Here is a 22,756-nt window from a genome sequence, read left to right on the forward strand (position 1 = left end):
GCGCGGGGCAAGGGAGAGCATCGGAGCATTAAATGCTCCACTCATAGGGGCTGAATGGGTGAAGAAGCGGTTATGTCCAGGTTCAGGTCTTAACCCAGACGATCCCTTTAATGAAAGACTTCTAGAGGTGAAGCATACGGGCGACAAAACAAAGACGTTGGGAAGCAAAAAAATGCCACAGTAAGTGGTGCTTTAACGGGCTGTCTCCCTTTAGCAAATAGCATTTATCCATGTAGAAAAAGTTAATACAAGGCACTTACTAATGTATTGTGATTGTCCATTTTGCCTCCTTTGCTGGCTAGATTCATTTTTCTATCACATTATACACTCCTCGTTTCCAGGGGTTACGACCACCCTGTAAATCCAGCAGCGGTGGTCGGGCCCGCACACTATAGGAAAAAGTAACGGCCTCTGTGGTGGCCGGGACCATGGGAGTGCGCATAGTCCAGCAGTTATTTCTATAGTGTACAAGCACGGCCACTGCTGCTGGATTGCAGGGTTGTCGTAACTAGGGATGAGCGAATCGACTTCAGATGCTTCATCCGAAGTCGATTTGCATAAAACTTTGTTTTAATACTGTACGGAGCAGGCTCTCCGTACAGTATGAGAATGTATTGGCTCCGATGAGCCAAAGGTATTGCTTCGCAAAGTAATAACTTCGGAAATTAATTTCTGTAAAAAAAAAACCTTTGTACTGAACTCCGGTTCGGTTCCAAGAGGTACTTTAGTAAGCGCCTTGTATTAACTTTCTCTACGTGATAAATGCCACTTGCTGAAGTGAGACAACCCCTTTGAAGATTTGAACTTACCAGTCCATATGAGACACCTACCTGGACAGCCTGGCGCTCATAGAGAGACATCTGAGATATCTGAGGACGGGAGCTGGCGCTGGACGCCGTACTTCCATTGGTGGAAGTAGAGTTCTGTTCGCTCTCAGTCTCCATGTTGAATCTCTGATCTGTTAAATAAATATTGAATCGTTAGTACCTAAAATGATTAGTGGGATGCAGTTCAATGCTGAGCGTCTGATGGCTACTGTTAACGCTTGTCCCATACAACGGCATCGTTTCTGGGCAGCAAAGCACAATCTGCTGCGTTTAGAGTCGCACCTGGTTTGGGCTCAAGATCTCTGATGGAAATCACTGACCAAACACCGACGTGTGAATAAGGCCTCATGCACAAGACCATTGTTTTGGTCCGCATCCGAGCCGCAGTTTTTGCGGCTCGGATGCGGAACCATTCACTTCAATGGGGCCGCAAAAGATGCGGACAGCACTCAGTGTGCTGTCCGCATCCGTTGCTCCGTTCCGTGGTCCGCAAAAAAAATATAACCTGTCCTATTCTTGTCCGTTTTGCGGACAAGAATAGGCAGTTTTATCAATGGCTGTCCGTGCCGTTCCGCATATTGCGGAACACACACGGACGCTATCCGTGTTTAGTGGATCTGCAATTTGCAGACCGCAAAACACACAACGGTCGTGTGCATGAGGCCTAAGACATTAGGTCTGTCCAGGTGACAACAGGTATGGTGCTTCACCAATCTGCTGCGGGAATCTCCACCATGTATTTCTTTAATACACAAGGTTCAAATGACTGCGGGGAATTTTGCCGCTGTGGAAATAATTCCTGTAGCGTTCTCTACACGCGCTGCTGAATTTTAGCATAGACTGACATTGCACATCGAAATATACTTCTAAATTTGCATAAAATATTCCGCAAAAGCCACAGCAGCAATTGCACCACTTGTGTTCTTTCCTGTGGAATGACAGCGACGCACAACCTAACTGAACAGGGCGTCTGTATTATGGCCTACAATGGCTAGTCGTCCCCCCCCCCCGCCTGTTAAACTGAGAGCAAAGGAATTGCTCAAAATGCTACTCTCCAACATACTGAGGGACGTTAATCAGCAGCACACGACCGTAGCCCATATGGCGGCCCACAAGATTGGAAGCACGGATTGGAAGCCTACAGAAGCACAACTTTTTTTTTGCAGTGGGTACCGTCCGATGAGGATCGAGGAACCAATTCAAGTAATTGAGTCCACAGACAGCGGGCAGACAGTCAGTGCCCGTGCATTGCGGACCACAGTGCACGGCTGGAACACGGTCGTGTGCCTGAGGCCTACTACTAATAATCCGAACATCTAAAGATGACTGTACACATTAGATGTATATGAGGAGCGTCCGACTCTGCTACGTGGCCAGATGTTGGGTAGATAAGGATTGGGCGCATTGGAATTCAACAGCCTGGGGGCGGCTGGAATAAAACGACGTCATGTCACAGTTTTATTCCGGCCGCCTCTCTGCATGTTTGCCGTGCTGCCGCCGAAACTCTGGCCCGCCCCCGTTATACTCAATGGGGCTGGAGCGGACGTGTACTAGCGGCAGCACAGATCTGACAGGCTGTTCACCCGCTAGTGTGAAAGTACCCTAGGGCCTCATGCACACGACCGTCGCTATTTTTGTTGCTGTTTGCGTCATACACGCAAACTTATTTTTGTTTCCATGTTTTTTTCCTGTATGCGGAGCCATTCACTTCAATGGGGGCGCATAAAAATACGGAAAGGACCTGGTGTGCATTATGTTTTCGTAAGTCCGCATGGGGTACTGCAAAAAAGAAAACAAACAAAAAAATAGAACATGTCCTATAATTGTCCGCATTACGGATAAAGATAGGACTGTTCTATTAGGGGCCAGACGATCCACAAAATATGGACTGCACACGGCCGGACCGTGAAACAGGCAACAGTCACATGCACGAGCCCTAAATCTAGTCTGACACTAGCATTCAGAAGATCCGGATATTTCTGGATCCAGCTACGTGAATGCTAACCGACCCCATTAACTATAACGGGAACAGGCAGAGATCTGACTGTAACCTGGCAGATATGCTGAAAATAGGCAGGACAAATACCGCTGCTCACCAGAACAGCCTGCTGGATTTTCCGCCTGCTACTGGGAAACTAGCCTAAAGCCGCATGCACATGACCATCCGTATGCAAAACACATTTTTTTTGCGGACGCGTTCATGTCTAAAGGACAGTGCACCGATCTCATCCGAGTGCTGCCCCTACTGCAAACTATAGAGCAATGTCCCATTCTGGTCCACATTGCGGACGAAAATAGTCCTTTCTATTGATAGGAGAGAGAAAAATACAGAAAGCTTCGGTACTTTGCAGACTGAAATACGGATACAGCCGCGTTGTCAGGACTGTAATTAGTGTTGAGCGAACTTGTGTTTTAAGTTCGACGTCTAAAGTTCGGGTTATCAAAGAATCGTGTTAAGGATTCTGCTACCACGGACCATAATGGAATTTAGAATCCATAACGCGATTCTTCGATAACCCGAACCCGAACTTTAGACGCCGAACAAGTTCGCTAAACGGTAATCGTAATAAAAAAATTGAAAAAAGTTACCATTCATTGACAGCAAGCAGCTAAGTGAAGCACAATGTGTGCTAAGAGCATCAAGCATTCTTTAGATTAAAAAATAACACCTCCCTTTAACCGATAAGTTGGACCTGTCACAGAGGATCAGCTCCATTTTTACTGACGGATGAGCCCGCTGTATACCTACACAGAAATGGCGCAGACACAGCAGACCCGTCACCGCCATGTGAATTAATGACATATTTAGTGTCAGCACTAAGGGGGCGTGGCCAGGTAGTCGCAGGTAATATGACACCTCAACTCTTGTTGACATGAAAACAATGGCCGCGCAGTGAGCCCAGCAGCAGGCTATGTATACTGGAGTGTATACTGCTAGTGTGGGGCACATACAGGGGAGACCACCACAGGGTCACACCCACTGCTATCATGGCTGCTAGGGCTGACAGCTGGGGAGCCTCCATACACAAGGTAATAAGGCCACCCCCATACTGCAGGAGTGGTACATGCCGAGCACACACAGAGTACATAAATACTGTGTACAGACAGAGGGGGAGGAGCTCCATGTCCCCAGTACACACAGGCTGATACACCCCGGAGACCTCCCAACATTCCCTCTCCGCTCCTCACCCCCTAAGGCCTCCGGTCCAGCGCTGACCCCTGCCCTCTAGCCCTTCCGGTCTCCTACTGACCTCTGACCTCTCCCCGCCGCTCTCACTTCGAGCTCTGCTTCTCCCTCTCTGTCTGGTTCTTTCTCTCAGCTCCTGACGTCATTTCCCGTCAGACAGCTCGACTTCCTGAGCACGTGACCCCACTCTTTGCCTTACTCCTCCTTCTCTCACCTTTCACTTTGTTGTCATGGAGATAGATGGAGGAGGGGGGAGTGCTCCAGAGGCGGCTGCGTGTTAGTGCGCTCCGGAGAAGGTCTGGACCTCATATCATCACCTCACCCGGGGGATGTGTATATATGATGGGCAGCAGATACAGGCGACATGTGTACTGGGACATCACTGTGTGTATTATCCCTTTACTGCGACATCACTGTGTGTATTATCCCTGTACTGGGACATCACTGTGTGTATTATCCTGTACTGTGACATCACTGTGTGTATTACTCCTGTACTGTGACATCACTGTGTGTATTACTCCTGTACTGTGACATCACTGTGTGTATTATCCCTGTACTGCGACATCACTGTGTTTATTATCCCTGTACTGTGACATCACTGTGTGTATTATCCCTGTACTGTGACATCACTGTGTTTATTATCCCTGTACTGTGACATCACTGTGTGTATTATCCCTGTACTGTGACATCACTGTGTGTATTATCCCTGTACTGTGACATCACTGTGTTTATTATCCTGTACTGTGACATCACTGTGTGTATTATCCTGTACTGTGACATCACTGTGTGTATTACTCCTGTACTGTGACATCACTGTGTGTATTATCCCTGTACTGTGACATCACTGTGTGTATTATCCCTGTACTGGGACATCACTGTGTCTATTATCCTGTACTGTGACATCACTGTGTTTATTATCCCTGTACTGGGACATCACTGTGTTTATTATCCCTGTACTGTGACATCACTGTGTGTATTATCCCTGTACTGTGACATCACTGTGTTTATTATCCCTGTACTGGGACATCACTGTGTGTATTATCCTGTACTGTGACATCACTGTGTGTATTATCCCTGTACTGTGACATCACTGTGTTTATTATCCCTGTACTGTGACATCACTGTGTGTATTATCCTGTACTGTGACATCACTGTGTGTATTATCCTGTACTGTGACATCACTGTGTGTATTATCCTGTACTGTGACATCACTGTGTTTATTATCCCTGTACTGTGACATCACTGTGTTTATTATCCCTGTACTGTGACATCACTGTGTTTATTATCCCTGTACTGTGACATCATTGTGTTTATTATCCCTGTACTGTGACATCACTGTGTGTATTATCCCTGTACTGTGACATCACTGTGTGTATTATCCTGTACTGTGACATCATTGTGTTTATTATCCCTGTACTGTGACATCACTTTGTGTATTATCCCTGTACTGTGACATCACTGTGTGTATTATCCCTGTACTGTGACATCACTGTGTGTATTATCCCTGTACTGTGACATCACTGTGTGTATTATCCCTGTACTGTGACATCACTGTGTGTATTATCCCTGTACTGTGACATCACTGTGTGTATTATCCCTGTACTGTGACATCACTGTGTGTATTATCCCTGTACTGTGACATCACTGTGTGTATTATCCCTGTACTGTGACATCACTGTGTGTATTATCCTGTACTGTGACATCATTGTGTTTATTATCCCTGTACTGTGACATCACTGTGTGTATTATCCCTGTACTGTGACATCACTGTGTGTATTATCCTGTACTGTGACATCACTGTGTTTATTATCCCTGTACTGTGACATCACTGTGTATTATCCTGTACTGTGACATCACTGTTTATTATCCCTGTACTGTGACATCACTGTGTGTATTATCCTGTACTGTGACATCACTTTGTGTATTATCTTGTACTGTGACATCACTGTGTGTATTATCCTGTACTGTGACATCACTGTGTTTATTATCCCTGTACTGTGACATCACTGTGTGTATTATACTGTACTGTGACCTCACTGTGTGTATTATCCCTGTACTGTGACATCACTGTGTGTATTATCCCTGTACTGTGACATCACTGTGTTTATTATCCCTGTACTGTGACATCACTGTGTGTATTATCCTGTACTGTGACATCATTGTGTTTATTATCCCTGTACTGTGACATCACTGTGTGTATTATCCCTGTACTGTGACATCACTGTGTGTATTATCCTGTACTGTGACATCACTGTGTTTATTATCCCTGTACTGTGACATCACTGTGTTTATTATCCCTGTACTGTGACATCATTGTGTTTATTATCCCTGTACTGTGACATCACTGTGTGTATTATCCCTGTACTGTGACATCACTGTGTGTATTATCCCTGTACTGTGACATCACTGTGTGTATTATCCCTGTACTGTGACATCACTGTGTGTATTATCCCTGTACTGTGACATCACTGTGTGTATTATCCCTGTACTGTGACATCACTGTGTGTATTATCCTGTACTGTGACATCATTGTGTTTATTATCCCTGTACTGTGACATCACTGTGGTTATTATCCCTGTACTGTGACATCACTGTGGTTATTATCCCCGTACTGTGACATCACTGTTTATTATCCCTGTACTGTGACATCACTGTCTATTATCCCTGTACTGTGACATCACTGTCTGTTATCCCTGTACTGTGACATCACTGTGGTTATTATCCCTGTACTGTGACATCACTGTGTGTATTATTCCTGTACTGTGACATCACTGTGTGTATTATTCCTGTACTGTGACATCACTGTGTGTATTATTCCTGTACTGTGACATCACTGTGTGTATTATCTCTGTACTGTGACATCACTGTGTGTATTACTCCTGTACTGTGACATCACTGTGTGTATTATTCCTGTACTGTGACATCACTGTGTGTATTATCCCTGTACTGTGACATCACTGTGTGTATTATCTCTGTACTGTGACATCACTGTGTGTATTATCCCTGTACTGTGACATCACTGTGTGTATTATCCCTGTACTGTGACATCACTGTGTGTATTATCCCTGTACTGTGATGTATATTATTCCTATACAAGAGGGTGCGTTCCCCTAGTGCATAATTCCCAGGGAATGAAAGAACCCAGAAGTTGGAGGGGCTGACCATAGGTGGTTGTGCATAAAAGTTGGAGCTGGATCAGTTCAGTGCCAGGCAGCTGCTCAGAGGTTGATAGGACGTCGGTAGAGATGCCGCTTGTATCAGGAGACGGGTATTCAGGCGAGCTCTGCACAAAGGGGCTATTTATTCACTAGTGAAGCTAAAAAGAGATGAAAAGTAAGAGCTAGGAAAAGGGGAAAATGTGGATCAGTTGATGATGCATTTCGGCAGCGGGACACCACCTTCCTCAGACAAGCTGGAGGAAGGCATCGTCCCACTGCCGTACCCCATGGCCGTTCACAATGCAGACCCTCTATACAGTGCCGTCTTTATTTGTTAAATAAGAAGCCGCTGCAGACTAATCGGCCACACAGTACTGGAGGGCAGCCGGCCACACGGTCCTACCCTTAGGGTGAGTTTACACAGACCCAATATGTGGCCGTTTATTAGGGATGAGCGTTTGCAGAAACACCTTCGCGCGATAATTGATCCCCCGATGAACAGTGAAATACACCGATGGAATAGAGTAGTATAAACCTGGTCAGTGGCTACACCAAACTGAAAACACCGGATGGGTGCTCCACCCAGCGACTCACCCCTGTGTCGCAAAAGAAGTAGGTTATAGTGAAATCTAAATATGGGAGGCATATAATAACCACCATCTATGTAGAGCTATTGACCATTTATTGATGTCGGTAAAAAGATTTTTTATGAATGTAGGAAATAGATTAGACAAATATTAAAAAGATTAAAAGGTAGTGTAGTTGATCAACTAAAATAAGGAGGTATATGAGATGTTCGAGGGGTTAAAAATGGTGGAAAGAAGATTGATAATAGAAAGACAATAATATAATAATGAAAAATAAATATAAAAAAAAAATCACAATATTGTCCACTGTATAGTCCAAGGAATAGTTCTTACTAATATCCAGTAGGGGGAGCAATCACATCAGAATTGGTTAGTGGCCCAGGTCCATTCCGGATGGTAAAAGATGTAATGCTGGCCACTGATGAAGAGGCACTGTGCCTCGAAACGCGCATGGTTACCCTGCAGTATCATCCATAGCGCTGAACGAACCTGGGAACTAGACCGAAAAGGTACCGCCGGTCTTCCCAAGACAAGCACCACCCGAGGACCTGCATCGCGACTTGTTCCTTTTGAAAATCTAAAAGCAAGCCGACCGCTCCCACCCACGTGGGACGCCACACAACGGGCAGGTAGAGCCCGGCCGGCAAGCATGCCATCATCCCATCAGGACGGGTCATGTAACGGCCTGCGACCTGTACAAGGCACCCGTTCTGATCTGTTATACTGTATGTCTTTTTCCTTGAAGCGGCATATTACTTACAATAGTGAACCACATACTACAAGACCGTGCAACAAACACCCTAAATCAGTCATAGGGTAAGTGCACATTTAATGTACTGGAACATTTTTTTCCGCTTCCTCTCTATTGTAGAGAGACACATATAACTATTATCCAGTCACAAGGGAATACTCAAACCCAGAACTAGGCTCCCTGGTGTATCCATCAGACACAGAGTCACCTGCACACCACAGGGGAGAGTCATATAATCCAGCATTACATCTTTTACCATCCGGAATGGACCTGGGCCACTAACCAATTCTGATGTGATTGCTCCCCCTACTGGATATTAATAAGAACTATTCCTTGGATTATACAGTGGACAATAGGGTTGTCCCGATACCACTTTTTTAGGACCGAGTACAAGTACCGATACTTTTTTTCAAGTAGTCACCGATACCGAATACCGATACTTTTTTTAAATGTCATGTGACCGTTTTGGGGGATCTGTGGATCTGTGGATGACGCACTGTCATGTGGGGGATCTGTGGATGGCACTGTTATGGGGGACCTGTGGATGGCACTGTTATGGGGGATCTGTGGATGGCACTGTTATGGGGATCTGTGGATGGCACTGTTATGGGGGATCTGTGGATGGCACTGTTATGGGGGATCTGTGGATGGCACTGTTATGGGGGATCTGTGGATGGCACTGTTATGGGGGATCTGTGGATGGCACTGTTATGGGGGATCTGTGGATGGCACTGTTATGGGGGATCTGTGGATGGCGCTGTTATGGGGATCTGTGGATGGTGCTGTTATGGGGGATCTGTGGATGGCACTGTTATGGGGATCTGTGGATGGCACTGTTATGGGGATCTGTGGATGGCACTGTTATGGGGGATCTGTGGATGGCACTGTTATGGGGGATCTGTGGATGGCACTGTTATGGGGATCTGTGGAGGGTGCTGTTATGGGGGATCTGTGGATGGCACTGTTATGGGGATCTGTGGATGGCACTGTTATGGGGGATCTGTGGATGGCACTGTTATGGGGATCTGTGGATGGCACTGTTATGGGGGATCTGTGGATGGCACTGTTATGGGGGATCTGTGGATGGCACTGTTATGGGGATCTGTGGATGGTACTGCTATGGGGTGGGATATCTGTGGATGGCATTGTTATGGGGTGGGGGGATCTGAGGATGGCATTGTTATTTGGTGGGGGATCTGTGGATGGAACTGTTATGGGGAGGATCTGTGGATGACACTGCTATATGTCATCCACAGATCCCCCTCATAACAGTGTCCCCCAATACACCGGGCCCCGCCGCTCACCGAAGTATTTATAAACGTGAATCCTTATCCTGTTGTTAAGTTGAACTAACGCTGCCCTCTCCCATGTTCCCCTGTATCCCCACAGCACTTACTTAAGCTTCCATAGCAGGCAGAGCGGACGGCACCAGTAACGTCACTCACTGACGTCGCGCGCCTGCTCCGCCTGCTTCACTCATAAAGTGGGCGGAGCAGACGCGCGACGTCAGTGAGTGACGTTACTGCTGCCGTCTGCTCTGCCTGCTATGGAAGCTTAAGTAAGTGCTGTGGGGATACAGGGGAACATGGGAGAGGGCAGCGTTAGTTCAACTTAACAACAGGATAAGGATTCACGTTTATAAATACTTCGGTGAGCGGCGGGGCCCGGTGTAAGAGTACAGTGACTGCACCGGGCCCCGCCCATAGTTACGCCCATAGTATTCTATTTATGTATCGGGGCGGGGTATCGGCGGCTGAGTACCGCCGAGAAAACTCGGAATCGGTCCCGATACCGATACTAGTATCGGTATCAGGACAACCCTAGTGGACAATATTGTGATTTTATTAATATTTTTTTTATTTTTCATTATATTATTGTCTTTTTATTATCAATCTTCTTTCCACCATTTTTTAACCCCTCGAACATCTCATATACCTCCTTATTTTAGTTGATCAACTACACTACCTTTTAACCTTTTCAACAATTTTAATATTTGTCTAATCAATTTCATACATTAATAAAAATTTTTTTTACCAACAACATCAATACACTGATGGAATTGCTCACCTCCAGAGGTCTCACTACATTTTTTCCAGAAGAGTAAAAATACTCCTCTTAACAATTTTGAGGAGTATTTTTAGTCGAGGAAGAGAACGAATTTTGCAGTAATTCACATATATAATGCATAGGCCCACATAACGTTACGAGGCTGATATTTCTGCAGGGAAACCATTGCTAGTCTCCCATGCAGAAATAAATGTAGACAGTTTTACATTTATCCAACATCATACACTAAAGATAAGACCACTGCTGCCATACACAGCGCCCACCTGACGCTGCCATACACAGCGCCCACCTGACGCTGCCATACACAGCGCCCACCTGACGCTGCAATACACAGCGCCGACCTGACGCTGCCATACACAGCGCCCACCTGACGCTGCCATACACAGCGCCCACCTGACGCTGCCATACATAGAGTCCACCTGGTGCTTCTATACACAGCGTCTACCTGGCGCTGCCATACACAGGACCCACCTGGTGCTGCCATACACAGCGCCCACCTGAGGCTGCCATACACAGCGCCCACCTGATACTACTATATACATATTACATACACAGCTCTACCACATGCCCATTACACAGATAGTTTACTATATACACATTGCACACACAGCTCTGCTACATGTCCATTAGGCTACTTTCACACTAGTGGCAGCCTTCTCCGACAGGGGTGAACAGCCTGCCGGATCCGTGCTGCCGCTAGTGCACGCGTTTCGCCGGAGAAAGCTGCCACTAGTGTGAAAGTAGCCTTACACAGATAGAACTACTGTGTGCACATTGCACACAGAAAGCTCTACAACAGACTGGTTACACTGACATAGCCCTGCTTTATACACACCTTCCATACATAAAGTACCTCTGCATTCTCCACCAGCACAGTCCTACAGGGAGCCTGTGTTCCCCTAACTCCTCCCACACACATGGCTGATCACATGACTGTGACATCACCACAGGTCCTGTAACCACAATGTAGTGTTTAGTCCAGACTCTGGAGCCGCTCCTGGTGAGAGAGAGATGTCCTTGAGGGGTGTGGCTTCTCAGAGAGGGGTGGGGCTTCACGTATGTCGGACCTGGCAGCTTCTGATACAGCGCTCCTGACTAAAAAAAGACCATGCATAAAAATACGCATGAGTATTTTTCCAGGGAGTAAAATAGCCTGAATAGGCGTTTGTGACGCTTTTGCAGGCGTTATTGCGACCTCTGCTCACCTCCCCAAAAATTGGTAGAAAAATCAATCAAAACTCCTATATACACCAATCAGGCCCCCACACAGCTGCCTCGACAGAAATATAAAAGAACGTATGAGGCTTATAATATCACAAAATACAAATGCTTTAAAAAGAGGGATTTTATGGTGTAAAAGTAGTAAAATATATTAAAATAATAGATTTGGTATCATCTCAACTAGCAGAAGTTATTGTGTTATCCCACACTGTGAACCCCATACGCAGACCGGAAGGACAAATCCGGCATTCCAGTATTTTGAATGCCGGATGTGGCACTAATACATTCCTATAGAAAAAATGCCGGATCTGGCATTCAGGCAAGTGTTCCGTTTTTTTGGCCGGAGATAAAACCGTAGCATGCTGCGGTTTTATCTTTGTCCTGATCAGTCAAAAAGACTGAACTGAAGACATCCTGAACGGATTACTCTCCATTCAGAATGCATTAGGATAAAACTGATCAGGTCTTTTCCGGTATAGAGCCCCTAGGACGGAACTCTATGCCGGAAAAGAAAAACGCTAGTGTGAAAGTACCCTAAGCTGTGCTTTCTTTGTACAGGACTGCACCTTAGTCTACTGAATGACTTTGAAGCTATGTACACATCTACATTGGAAGTTATTTTTCCTATCAAAATGGCAGACACCTCGGTGAAAACCGATGGATCCCATTATAAATCAATGTGATATGTTGGGTCTCACTGGTGGAAACCATGATGCAGATGTGAACAGAACCTAAATGACTGATTCAGAAAATTCAGCTCCGAATTCTGTTATATTCCACATTTATATAAACCAAGAAGTGCAATATTCTCACTACACCTTCAAAATTTTATATGAGGTTCTTAGCGCACAATGCAATGAAATTGTGCGAGCCCATCTGCCCCGTCACGGTGACCTCAATCAGATGGGTCCCTACCCTAAGACTTTTTTGTTTAGGTAGACACCCAGAGATATTGCACACATGATGCTGATAACAGAACTACATTGATGCAAAGCAGATTCTGTTGGTTCTGGCGTCATAAGATACTCACAGAGTTCCATCTAAGCTTTCCTGTTATAAAAGTGTTAGTGTAGGGACTAGAGTTGAGCGAACCCGAACTGCAAAGTTCGGGTTCGTACCGAACTTTGCGAGTTCGGGTACCCGAACCCAGACTTTTTCACTGAAGTTCGGTGTTCGGGTGATTTTATTATTTTCCGTTCTAACATGGTTATAATAGAAAATAATAGCATTCTTAAGACAGAATGTCTATTGAGGGGTTAAACAAAAAACTCACCTCATCCACTTGATTGCGCAACCAGTATCTTCTTTTCTTTAGGACCTGCAAAGGGACCTGAGGTGATGTCACCTCACTCACCACGTGGTGAGCGCGGTGACGTCAACGCAGGTCCTGCTGAATGAAGATAGAAGGACCTTCTATCTTCATTCAGCAGGACCTGCGGTGACGTCACCGTGCTCACCACGTGGTGAGCGCTGTGACGTCACAGCAGGTCCTTTTGCAGGTCCTGAAGAAAAGAAGATACCGGCTGCGCGATCAAGTGGATGAGGTGAGTTTTTTTTCTTCTTTTTAACCCCTCAATAGACATTTTATTTAGCATTCTGCTTTAATTATGCTATTATTTTCTGTTATAACCATGTTATAATGGAAAATAATAAAGTGAATTTCGGGTACCCATTGACTTAAATGGGGTCCGGGTTCAGGGTGAAGTTCGTGTGGCGAACCCGAACACGGGTTCGCTCAACCCTAGTAGGGACCCATCTGAAGAAAGATGCCATAAGGTTTGGCAGATGGGATCACACGACTGTACTTAATTGTGTGATAAAGGATAGGACCTTCCATTTCAGTGAAAAGCGAGACCCAGGGGAACTCATCCACTCTTTCCCCCTTTTGTTTTGCTAAATATTGCTTAAAGCCATATATATACAATATACTTTATACATGCACCATATAGATTATGCTTACCCTATATGCACACTATACAAACTACACTTACCGTTTATACCAACACTTACCTTTGCCACACACTATATAGAAATCACCAAAAAAAATGAATAAAACTAACTTACATATGTATGAAGATCCCAAAAACTTTATTGTAAGTATATATAAACATATAAACAATACATACATATATAATAAAACAGGCAGCACAAGGCGGGACACACAGATGAGTAGCAGGACCCAAGGAGAGGCCGGGAGATCAGTGCACAAAATAACAGGGAAAAAAGAATGCTAGCTGAAAAAGCATACCTCAAAACCTCATAGCAGCAACGCCCCAAACAAAGTGCAAAGGAGGCAATTGTGGAGATTGAGGTTGAAATAAAAAGGACAAAGTATAAACATACCCTGACTGGTGCAAAGATCTCTCGGCCGACTCCTGACCCAACGCCGTTTCGCCAGTAGATCTGGCTTCTTCCGGGGATGAAGACTATATAGACTATACTTACACTATATATACACAGTATATAGACTACACTCACTCTATACATACTATATAGATTATACTTAACCTGTACAAACACTTTATAGACTACACTTTCCTTAACCACACACTATATAGAATATATATATATACTACTATATATGCTACACTTACCCCAAATAACCACTATATAGACTGTGTTTACCCCATACACATTATGTAGATTAGTTACCCTGGATAATCACTATATACAGTAACTTACCCCTTTCACACACTAGACGTATCGTATACAAACACTATATAGACTACACACTCTATATATGCACTATATAGATTGCACTATGCGCACACTATATAAACTACTCTTGCAATATACTAACATTTTATAGACTACACTTACGTTATCCACACTCTGTATAGACTATACTTACCCTATATATACATTATATAGTCTACATTTACCGCTAACAACCACTATATAGGCTATACTTAACCTGTAGAAACGCTATATAGACTACACTTACCGTATACCAACACTTTATAGACCACACTTACCTTATCCACACACTATATACACACTATATAGACTACACTTACCCTATACACACTGTATAGATTACAGTTACCCTATACAATCACTATATACAGTAACTACCCTTTTTACACACTATATAGAATATACTTACCATATGCAAACACTATATAGACCATAGTTACCATATACAACCACTATATACACTACACTTACCCTGTACACACACTATATAGACAACAGTTACCATATACAACTACTATATACACTACACTTACCATATTCACAGACTATATAGAATATACTTACTCTATGCATACACTATATAGATTATACTTACCCTATACGCACACCATATAAACTACTGTATATGAACACTTTATAGACTACACTTACCTTATCCACACACTATATAGACTACATGTACCCTATGTATATGCTCTATAGATTACACTTAACCTGTACAAGCACTATATAGAATACACTTAACCTGTACAAGCACTATATATACTACACTTACCTTATACACACTATGTAGATTACAGTTGCCCAATAAAATTACTATACACAGTAACTTACCCTATTCAAACACTGTATATAATATACTTACAATATACAAACACTATATAGACTACACTTACTCTATACATATATATGCACTATATAGACTACACTTACCGTTTACCAACACTTTATAGACTACACTTACCTTATCTACACACTATATAGAATATACTTAACATATACAAACACTATATAGACTACACTTACTCTATACATACATGCACTATATAGAGTATACTTACACTACACGTACACTATATAGACTACACTTACCGTTTATTAACACTTTTTAGACTACACTTACCTTTTTCTACACACTATATAGAATATACTTATCCTGTATATACACTATATAGACTACACTTACCATACGAAACCTTTATATAGGCTATACTTACCTGTACAAATGGTATATAGACTGCACTTACCATATATCAACACTTTATAGACTACACTTACCTTATCCACACACTTTATAGACTACACTTACCTTATCCACATACTATATAGACTACACTTACCCTATACACACTATGTAGATTACAGTTATCCTGTAAAATTACTATATACAGTAACTTACCCTATTCACACACTATATAGAATGTACTTAACATATACAAACATTATATAGACTACACTTACTCTATACATGCACTCTATAGAGTATACTTACACTACATGCACACTATATAGACTACACTTACCGTATACCAACACTTTATAGGCTACACTTACCTTATCCACACACTATATTAAATATACTTACCCTATATATACACTATATAGACTACACTTAACCTAAACAACCACTATATAGACTATACTTGACCTGTACAAACACTATATAGACTACACTTACGTATACCAACACTTTATAGAGTACACTTACCTTATCCACACGCTAAAAGGACTATATGCACACTATATAGATTATACTCAACCCTATACAATCACTATATACAGTAGCTTACCTTATTCACACACTATATAAAATATACTTACCTTGTACAAACACTATATAGACTACACTTACTTTATACATACATGCACTATATAGAGTATACTTACACTACACGTACACTATATAGACTACACTTACCGTTTATTAACACTTTATAGACTACACTTACCTTATCTACACACTATATAGAATATACTTATCCTATATATACACTATATAGACTACACTTACCATACGAAACCACTATATAGGCTATACTTAACCTGTACAAATGGTATATAGACTGCACTTACCATATATCAACACTTTATAGACTACACTTACCTTATCCACACACTTTATAGACTACACTTACCTTATCCACACACTATATAGACTACACTTACCTTATCTACACACTATATAGAATATACTGATCCTGTATATACACTATATAGACTACACTTACCATACGAAACCACTATATAGACTATACTTAACCTGTACACTTACCATACGAAACCACTATATAGACTATACTTAACCTGTACAAATGGTATATAGACTGCACTTACTATATATCAACACTTTATAGACTACACTTACGTTATCCACACACTTTATAGACTACACTTACCTTATCCACACACTTTATAGACTATACTTACCTTATCTACACACTTTATAGACTACACTTACCTTATCCGCACACTTTATAGACTACACTTACCTTATCCACACACTATATAGACTACACTTACCTTATCCACACACTTTATAGACTACACTTACCTTATCCGCACACTTTATAGACTACACTTACCTTATCCACACACTTTATAGACTACACTTACATTATCCACACACTTTATAGACTACACTTACCTTATCCACACACTTTATAGACTACACTTACATTATCCACACACTTTTTAGACTACACTTACCTTATCCACACACTTTATAGACTACACTTACCTTATCCACACACTTTATAGACTACACTTACCTTATCCACACACTATATAGACTACACTTACCCTATACACACTATGTAGATTACATTTACCCTGTAAAATTACTATATACAGTAACTTACCCTATTCACACACTATATAGAATGTACTTAAAATATACAAACATTATATAGACTACACTTACTCTATACATGCACTATATAGAGTATACTTACACTACATGCACACTATATAGACTACACTTACCAAATACCAACACTTTATAGGCTACACTTACCTTAGCCACACACTTTATTAAATATACTTACCCTATATATACACTATATAGACTACACTTAACCTAAACAACCACTATATAGACTATACTTAACCTGTACAAACACTATATAGACTTCACTTACCGTATACCAACACTTTATAGGCTACACTTACCTTATCCACACACTATATTAAATATACTTACCCTATATATACACAATATAGACTACACTTAACCTAAACAACCACTATATAGACTATACTTAACCTGTACAAACACTATATAGACTACACTTACCGTATACCAACACATTATAGAGTACACTTACCTTATCCACACGCTAAAAGGACTATATGCACACTATATAGACTATACTCACCTTATACAATCACTATATACAGTAGCTTACCCTATTCACACACTATATAAAATACACTTACCTTGTACAAACACTATATACAATACACTTCCCCTATGCAACCATTGTATAGATTACAGTTACCCTATCCAATCATTACGGCATATATAGTAACTGGCACTATACACATACACTCCAAACACTTGAATGAACTACACGTAACCTATACAAACACTATATATGCAACAATTATCCTGTACAAACACTATATGCACTACACTTATCATATATACACACTGTAAAGGGGGAATATTAATCACCAATATTTATGCAGATATCGATAATTAATATTCATAAATGGGAGGAGCCGTCTAGTGATAACTCCGCCTATTTATGCCTTTATATACTACTAACAATACTTTCGCTATGCTTTACACTAATCACTACGCTAACTGCATGCGCCTTACTAACTATCGCCAATAACTACACGTTACACAGATAGTTACAAATATAACGGTATTTATTAACAATACACTACGCAATACACTACAGGGCTCCAGATGGCGACCAAAATGGTCGCAAATGCGACCTAGAATTGCTAAATGGCGACAAGACTTTGTAGTCTTGTCGCCATTTGCGCCTAGACCCGCCGATGCTCTGCCGCTTTCACAAACTGACATGACACGCGCTGCTCTCAGCGCGGCCATGTTCTCAACAACACGGGAGAAGGAGGCGGTCCCTCCCCCCTGTACTGCTGCTGCCACCACCAATGGGCTGATAGCAGGGAGGAGGAGGGGAGGGGCTATGGCCACTGCACCACCAATGAATATCGTTTACGCTTACAATACAAACGCAGGCTGCCATGCGGGTGCCGGACATATCCCATACCCGGCACCCAGCCTCTATGACTGCGCGCTGCGATCCGCCGCTATTAACCCCCTAGGTGCCGCACCGGAGGGGTTAATAGCGGCGGATCGCAGCGCGCAGTCATAGAGGCTGGGTGCCGGGTATGGGATATGTCCGGCACCCGCATGGCAGCCTGCGTTTGTATTGTAAGCATAAACGATATTCATTGGTGGTGCAGTGGCCATAGCCCCTCCCCTCCTCCTCCCTGCTATCAGCCGATTGGTGGTGGCAGCAGCAGTACAGGGGGGAGGGACCGCCTCCTTCTCCAACTGCGGGGACGCTTACGGTATATTTCCCTATCGCCGATGTTGCATGCACCGACAATGAGGAGGATGAGCGTCGGCGCCGACGATACGAGATGGATGTGTCACATTTGGCATACGTACACCGTTACGGGGTATGCAGTTATGTCTACTGTACACAGTACGTGTGTGGCCTCATGAAAAATACATTAACCACGCGTGTGCTGGCGGAGGAGAGCGAGGGTGGCTCCTCCACAATTCATCCCAGCTGCCAAACTGTTTGGGTTCTGGGATTTACTGGCATTTCATTCAGCCAGAGTAATAGGTGCCAGCTATCCCGGGGCTTGCAGTGTACAGCAGGATGCTGCATGCGTGTGCCCTGTCTGTGTGCAGGCGTCTTTGTACCTCAATGTTTATATGCGGTTCTCCGCCATGCACTGTCCATTGGTACTATACTGTCTCTACTCATGACCCATTACACATAGGGTTAATCTATACCGCCATCTGCTTCTGTGCCAGTGTGGAAAAGTACATGGGCTGTCACCCATGTGATGCCCAAGCTCGGTCCTCGCCCCGTAGGTGTCCTGTCAGTGTACACCAAGACCCGTGTTGGTCAGCGCCGGTGGCAACTTCTGATTTTGATGCACACGTATACCCAGAGCTCAAGCGCATCCCATGTGCTGCCTATAGTATGCCCCTTGTAGTGTACCCATCCACAGTATTATAAATTAGAATCATTGGTGGTGCAGTGCCCCCCTCCCCCAAGTATTATCATTGGTGGCAGTGGCAGTTCTGATCGGAGCCCCAGCAGTGTAATCCTGGGGCTTCGATCGATTACCATGGCAGCCAGGACGCTACTGAAGCCCTGGCTGCCATGGTAAGCTCCCTGCTGTTGAGTGCACAAAGCACAGGGCAGCAGGAATAGTGTGAGGTCCTATTCACCCTGATAGAGCTCTATCAGGGTGAATAGGACAAGGGATGAAAGATCCCAGGTTCTAGTCCCTAAGGGGGAAATAGGTATTAAAAAAAAAGTAAAAAACACCAAAATATTACGTTTAAATCACTCCCTTGCCCAATTTTACTTATAAAATATATAAACAATAAAAAAAATTACATAACACCACAGTGCAATTTGCCATTTTTTTGTCACCTTGTCCCGACAACAATTAGGATCGGACTGTTCTATTATGGTCCAGACGTTCCATAAAATGTGGAATCCACACAGTTTTTTTGGTGTTTTATTTTTTTCACGTGGTATCGAGTATCGCAATACTTTTTTATGGTATCGAAATCAAGTCAAAATTATAGTATCGTGACAACCCTAGGTAAGACATGTTTATTTATTTTTATTATACCATAGTTATATGTATTATAAATTTGGCGACTAAAAATTTCAATTTGGCGACTAAATTTTTCAGGTTAGGAGCCAATGGCTCCTTGATATTTTTTTTAGTCTGGAGCCCTGCACTAGCAATACAGCACTAAATATACAGAACTCAACTACACTACACGTTCCCAAATTCCACCCACAAACTAACTATACATTACAATAATACATTCATACACACAAATATCAGTAACCCACCCGCCTGACAATATACTATCCCTATGGGGTACAAGGGGTTAAACACAATGGTGGCTCTGCAGGGGGTTAATACCTGCAGGCCAAGGGACACAGGGTACTGGGAGGTTAATGCTCTGCAGACTTGCAGAGCAGGGGAGCATTGAAGGGGTTAATGCTCTTCAGACTAAGGCAGAAGGGTAGGGGATAAGGGCAGCAACCATGCTGCTGGGGTTACAGGGTCCACAGGGGGACTGCTGGGTCAGGGCAATGCAGAGGTTAATGCTCTGCAGGGGTGTCAGGGCATAGAAGGGGTTAACACAGGGTCTACAGAGGGACTACTGGGGATGTTGGGGCAACATGGGACAGGCAGTGTATGGGTTACTGCTGGAGGTCTGCCAGGGTCTCAGCAGGGGTTAATGTGGCATATCAGGGGTTCAGGGCCTCAGGGGTTAAGGAGGAAGCAGGACAGGGGAACAGGGCACGGAAGGGGTTAATGGGGCAGTGTTACTTAGCCATCCAGAGGACCCAGCACACTGCTCGATTCCCTCTCCTTCCTTCACTGGAGCAGATCGATTGCTCGGTCTTCCCCTCCTCTGGCCTGGTGGAGCTAATGCAGAGCAGCTAGTAGTACTGCCTGCGTTCCTCTGTGTCCTTTCAGTGCCGGAAGCTCTCTCCTTCAAGAAGGGATGTCGGGGGTCCTGTGTCCTAGCGCAGCGCAGCCCGGGTGGCTGCCTGCGCTCTCTAGGCAATCGCAGGGGGGGGTCCCGATCTTTCAGCGCTGGATGCGCTCACCTTCAGGGGGGGGTGCCGATCTCTCAGAGCGCAGTGCTGCTGGGGTATTTAAACCCTGCAGCGCTCGCGCCCGTTTTACCGCCCTGCGCCAGCCCGCTCTCCGCTCTCCTCCCGCCTGTGGAGATATCGCACATCTCTGGCGCTGTAATTACAGCGCCGGAGGTGAGCGGCACACAGGGGCATGGGAACTCTGTTCCCATGTCCCTGTTAGGCATACCATCTCCAGCGCTGCCGGAGATGGTGACAAAGGGCAGAGGATCTTTTTGATCCTCTGTCCTTTGTAGAGGCCGACGCTGGACATAATTGTCCAACTGTCGGTCTCCTCCACCCACCCAGCAGGCGCATATGAGCGGGATTCTGGCCATATATGCCCATAGATGATTGGGGCACATCTATAAGCATATATGAACGGACATTATTCACATAGGGGCTGGAATAAGCCCTCCTATATAACTGTATAGGGGCACATATATATATGATAAGGGGGCATATATTAAGGGGGATTATCTAAGGGGCCACATTCATATATAAGGGGGCACAAGCCCCTACAATATAAGAGGGCACAAGCCCCTACAATATAAGGGGGCACATATTTCCCACAGGGGCCACCATGAGCCCCTGGGGATCACCATGGGCAGACGTGCGCAGATGCTGGGCACATCTGCGCACATCGTCCCATGATTCTATGGCTAATGTATGCACATATATATCATACATGCCCGCACGTGTTTGCAGGCATGCATGGATATATATGCATATGTCTCAACCGTTCCTCAACAATCCCCCTGTTGTCGGACTATATAATACGACAATATAATGGGGGAACGGGTTGAGATATATTTGCCCCCCTTCAACCCCATCTTTGGTGGAAGTTCAGGAAGAACTGTAGTGCACACTGATCTTTAGGTACTGATCCGTCTTCCTCCGACCTGCCCTTCACCGTAACCTAGTCCTCCGTCCACAGGATACACCGTCTTCTTCTTGACATCTTAGGATACCACACACCCACAGTCTCTTTAACAGTCTTTTCGTGTTGGCCACCCCCACTTTGGAGTGACCACACCCCCACAGTCTCACGGTAATTGCCGATCTTCAGGTGTCGTCGTCCCCCCCCAAATCTGGAGCGGGTTCACTCTTTGCAGTCTTTAACTGGCCTTTCTTTAACAGACTTTTAGTGTCGGCCACCCCCCACTTTGGAGTGACCACACCCCCACAGTCTCGGTAGTTCTGCCGATCTTCAGGTATGGCCCGCCTCCAAGGAATCTGGAGCGGGTTCACCCTCACAACCTCAGTCCCAACTTTCTTCAATCACCACTTTCGTCCAACATCTGTTTCCATCTTGATGGGTGCGGTTCTCCCATGGACAGATTAATAGGTCTTTACAAGGCAGGTCAGAAGCGGCGA

At 44.1% G+C, this 22,756-nt stretch overlaps 1 protein-coding gene across 5 annotated transcripts in view; it reads right to left on the reverse strand.

Moving 5' to 3' along the window:
- PHC1 (polyhomeotic homolog 1) overlaps positions 1-4,213 on the reverse strand; it is a 40,979-nt gene extending 36,766 nt beyond the window's left edge. For 4 of the 5 annotated variants that reach the window (XM_040438693.1, XM_040438691.1, XM_040438692.1 and 1 more), the window contains exons 1-2: positions 4,079-4,213; positions 831-958 (exon numbers count right to left, since the gene is read on the reverse strand). In XM_040438693.1, coding sequence (XP_040294627.1) covers positions 831-944 — 114 coding nt within the window. In that variant the 5' untranslated portion in view covers positions 945-958; positions 4,079-4,213. Of the gene's footprint in view, positions 1-830; positions 959-4,016 lie in introns of all 5 variants that reach the window. The other variant, XM_040438690.1, reaches the window with a different exon arrangement.
- Between the last annotated feature and the right edge of the window lie 18,543 nt (positions 4,214-22,756).

The sequence above is a fragment of the Bufo bufo genome, chromosome 6, assembly GCF_905171765.1.
Source record: "Bufo bufo chromosome 6, aBufBuf1.1, whole genome shotgun sequence".
Classification (NCBI taxonomy): Eukaryota; Metazoa; Chordata; class Amphibia; order Anura; family Bufonidae; genus Bufo; species Bufo bufo.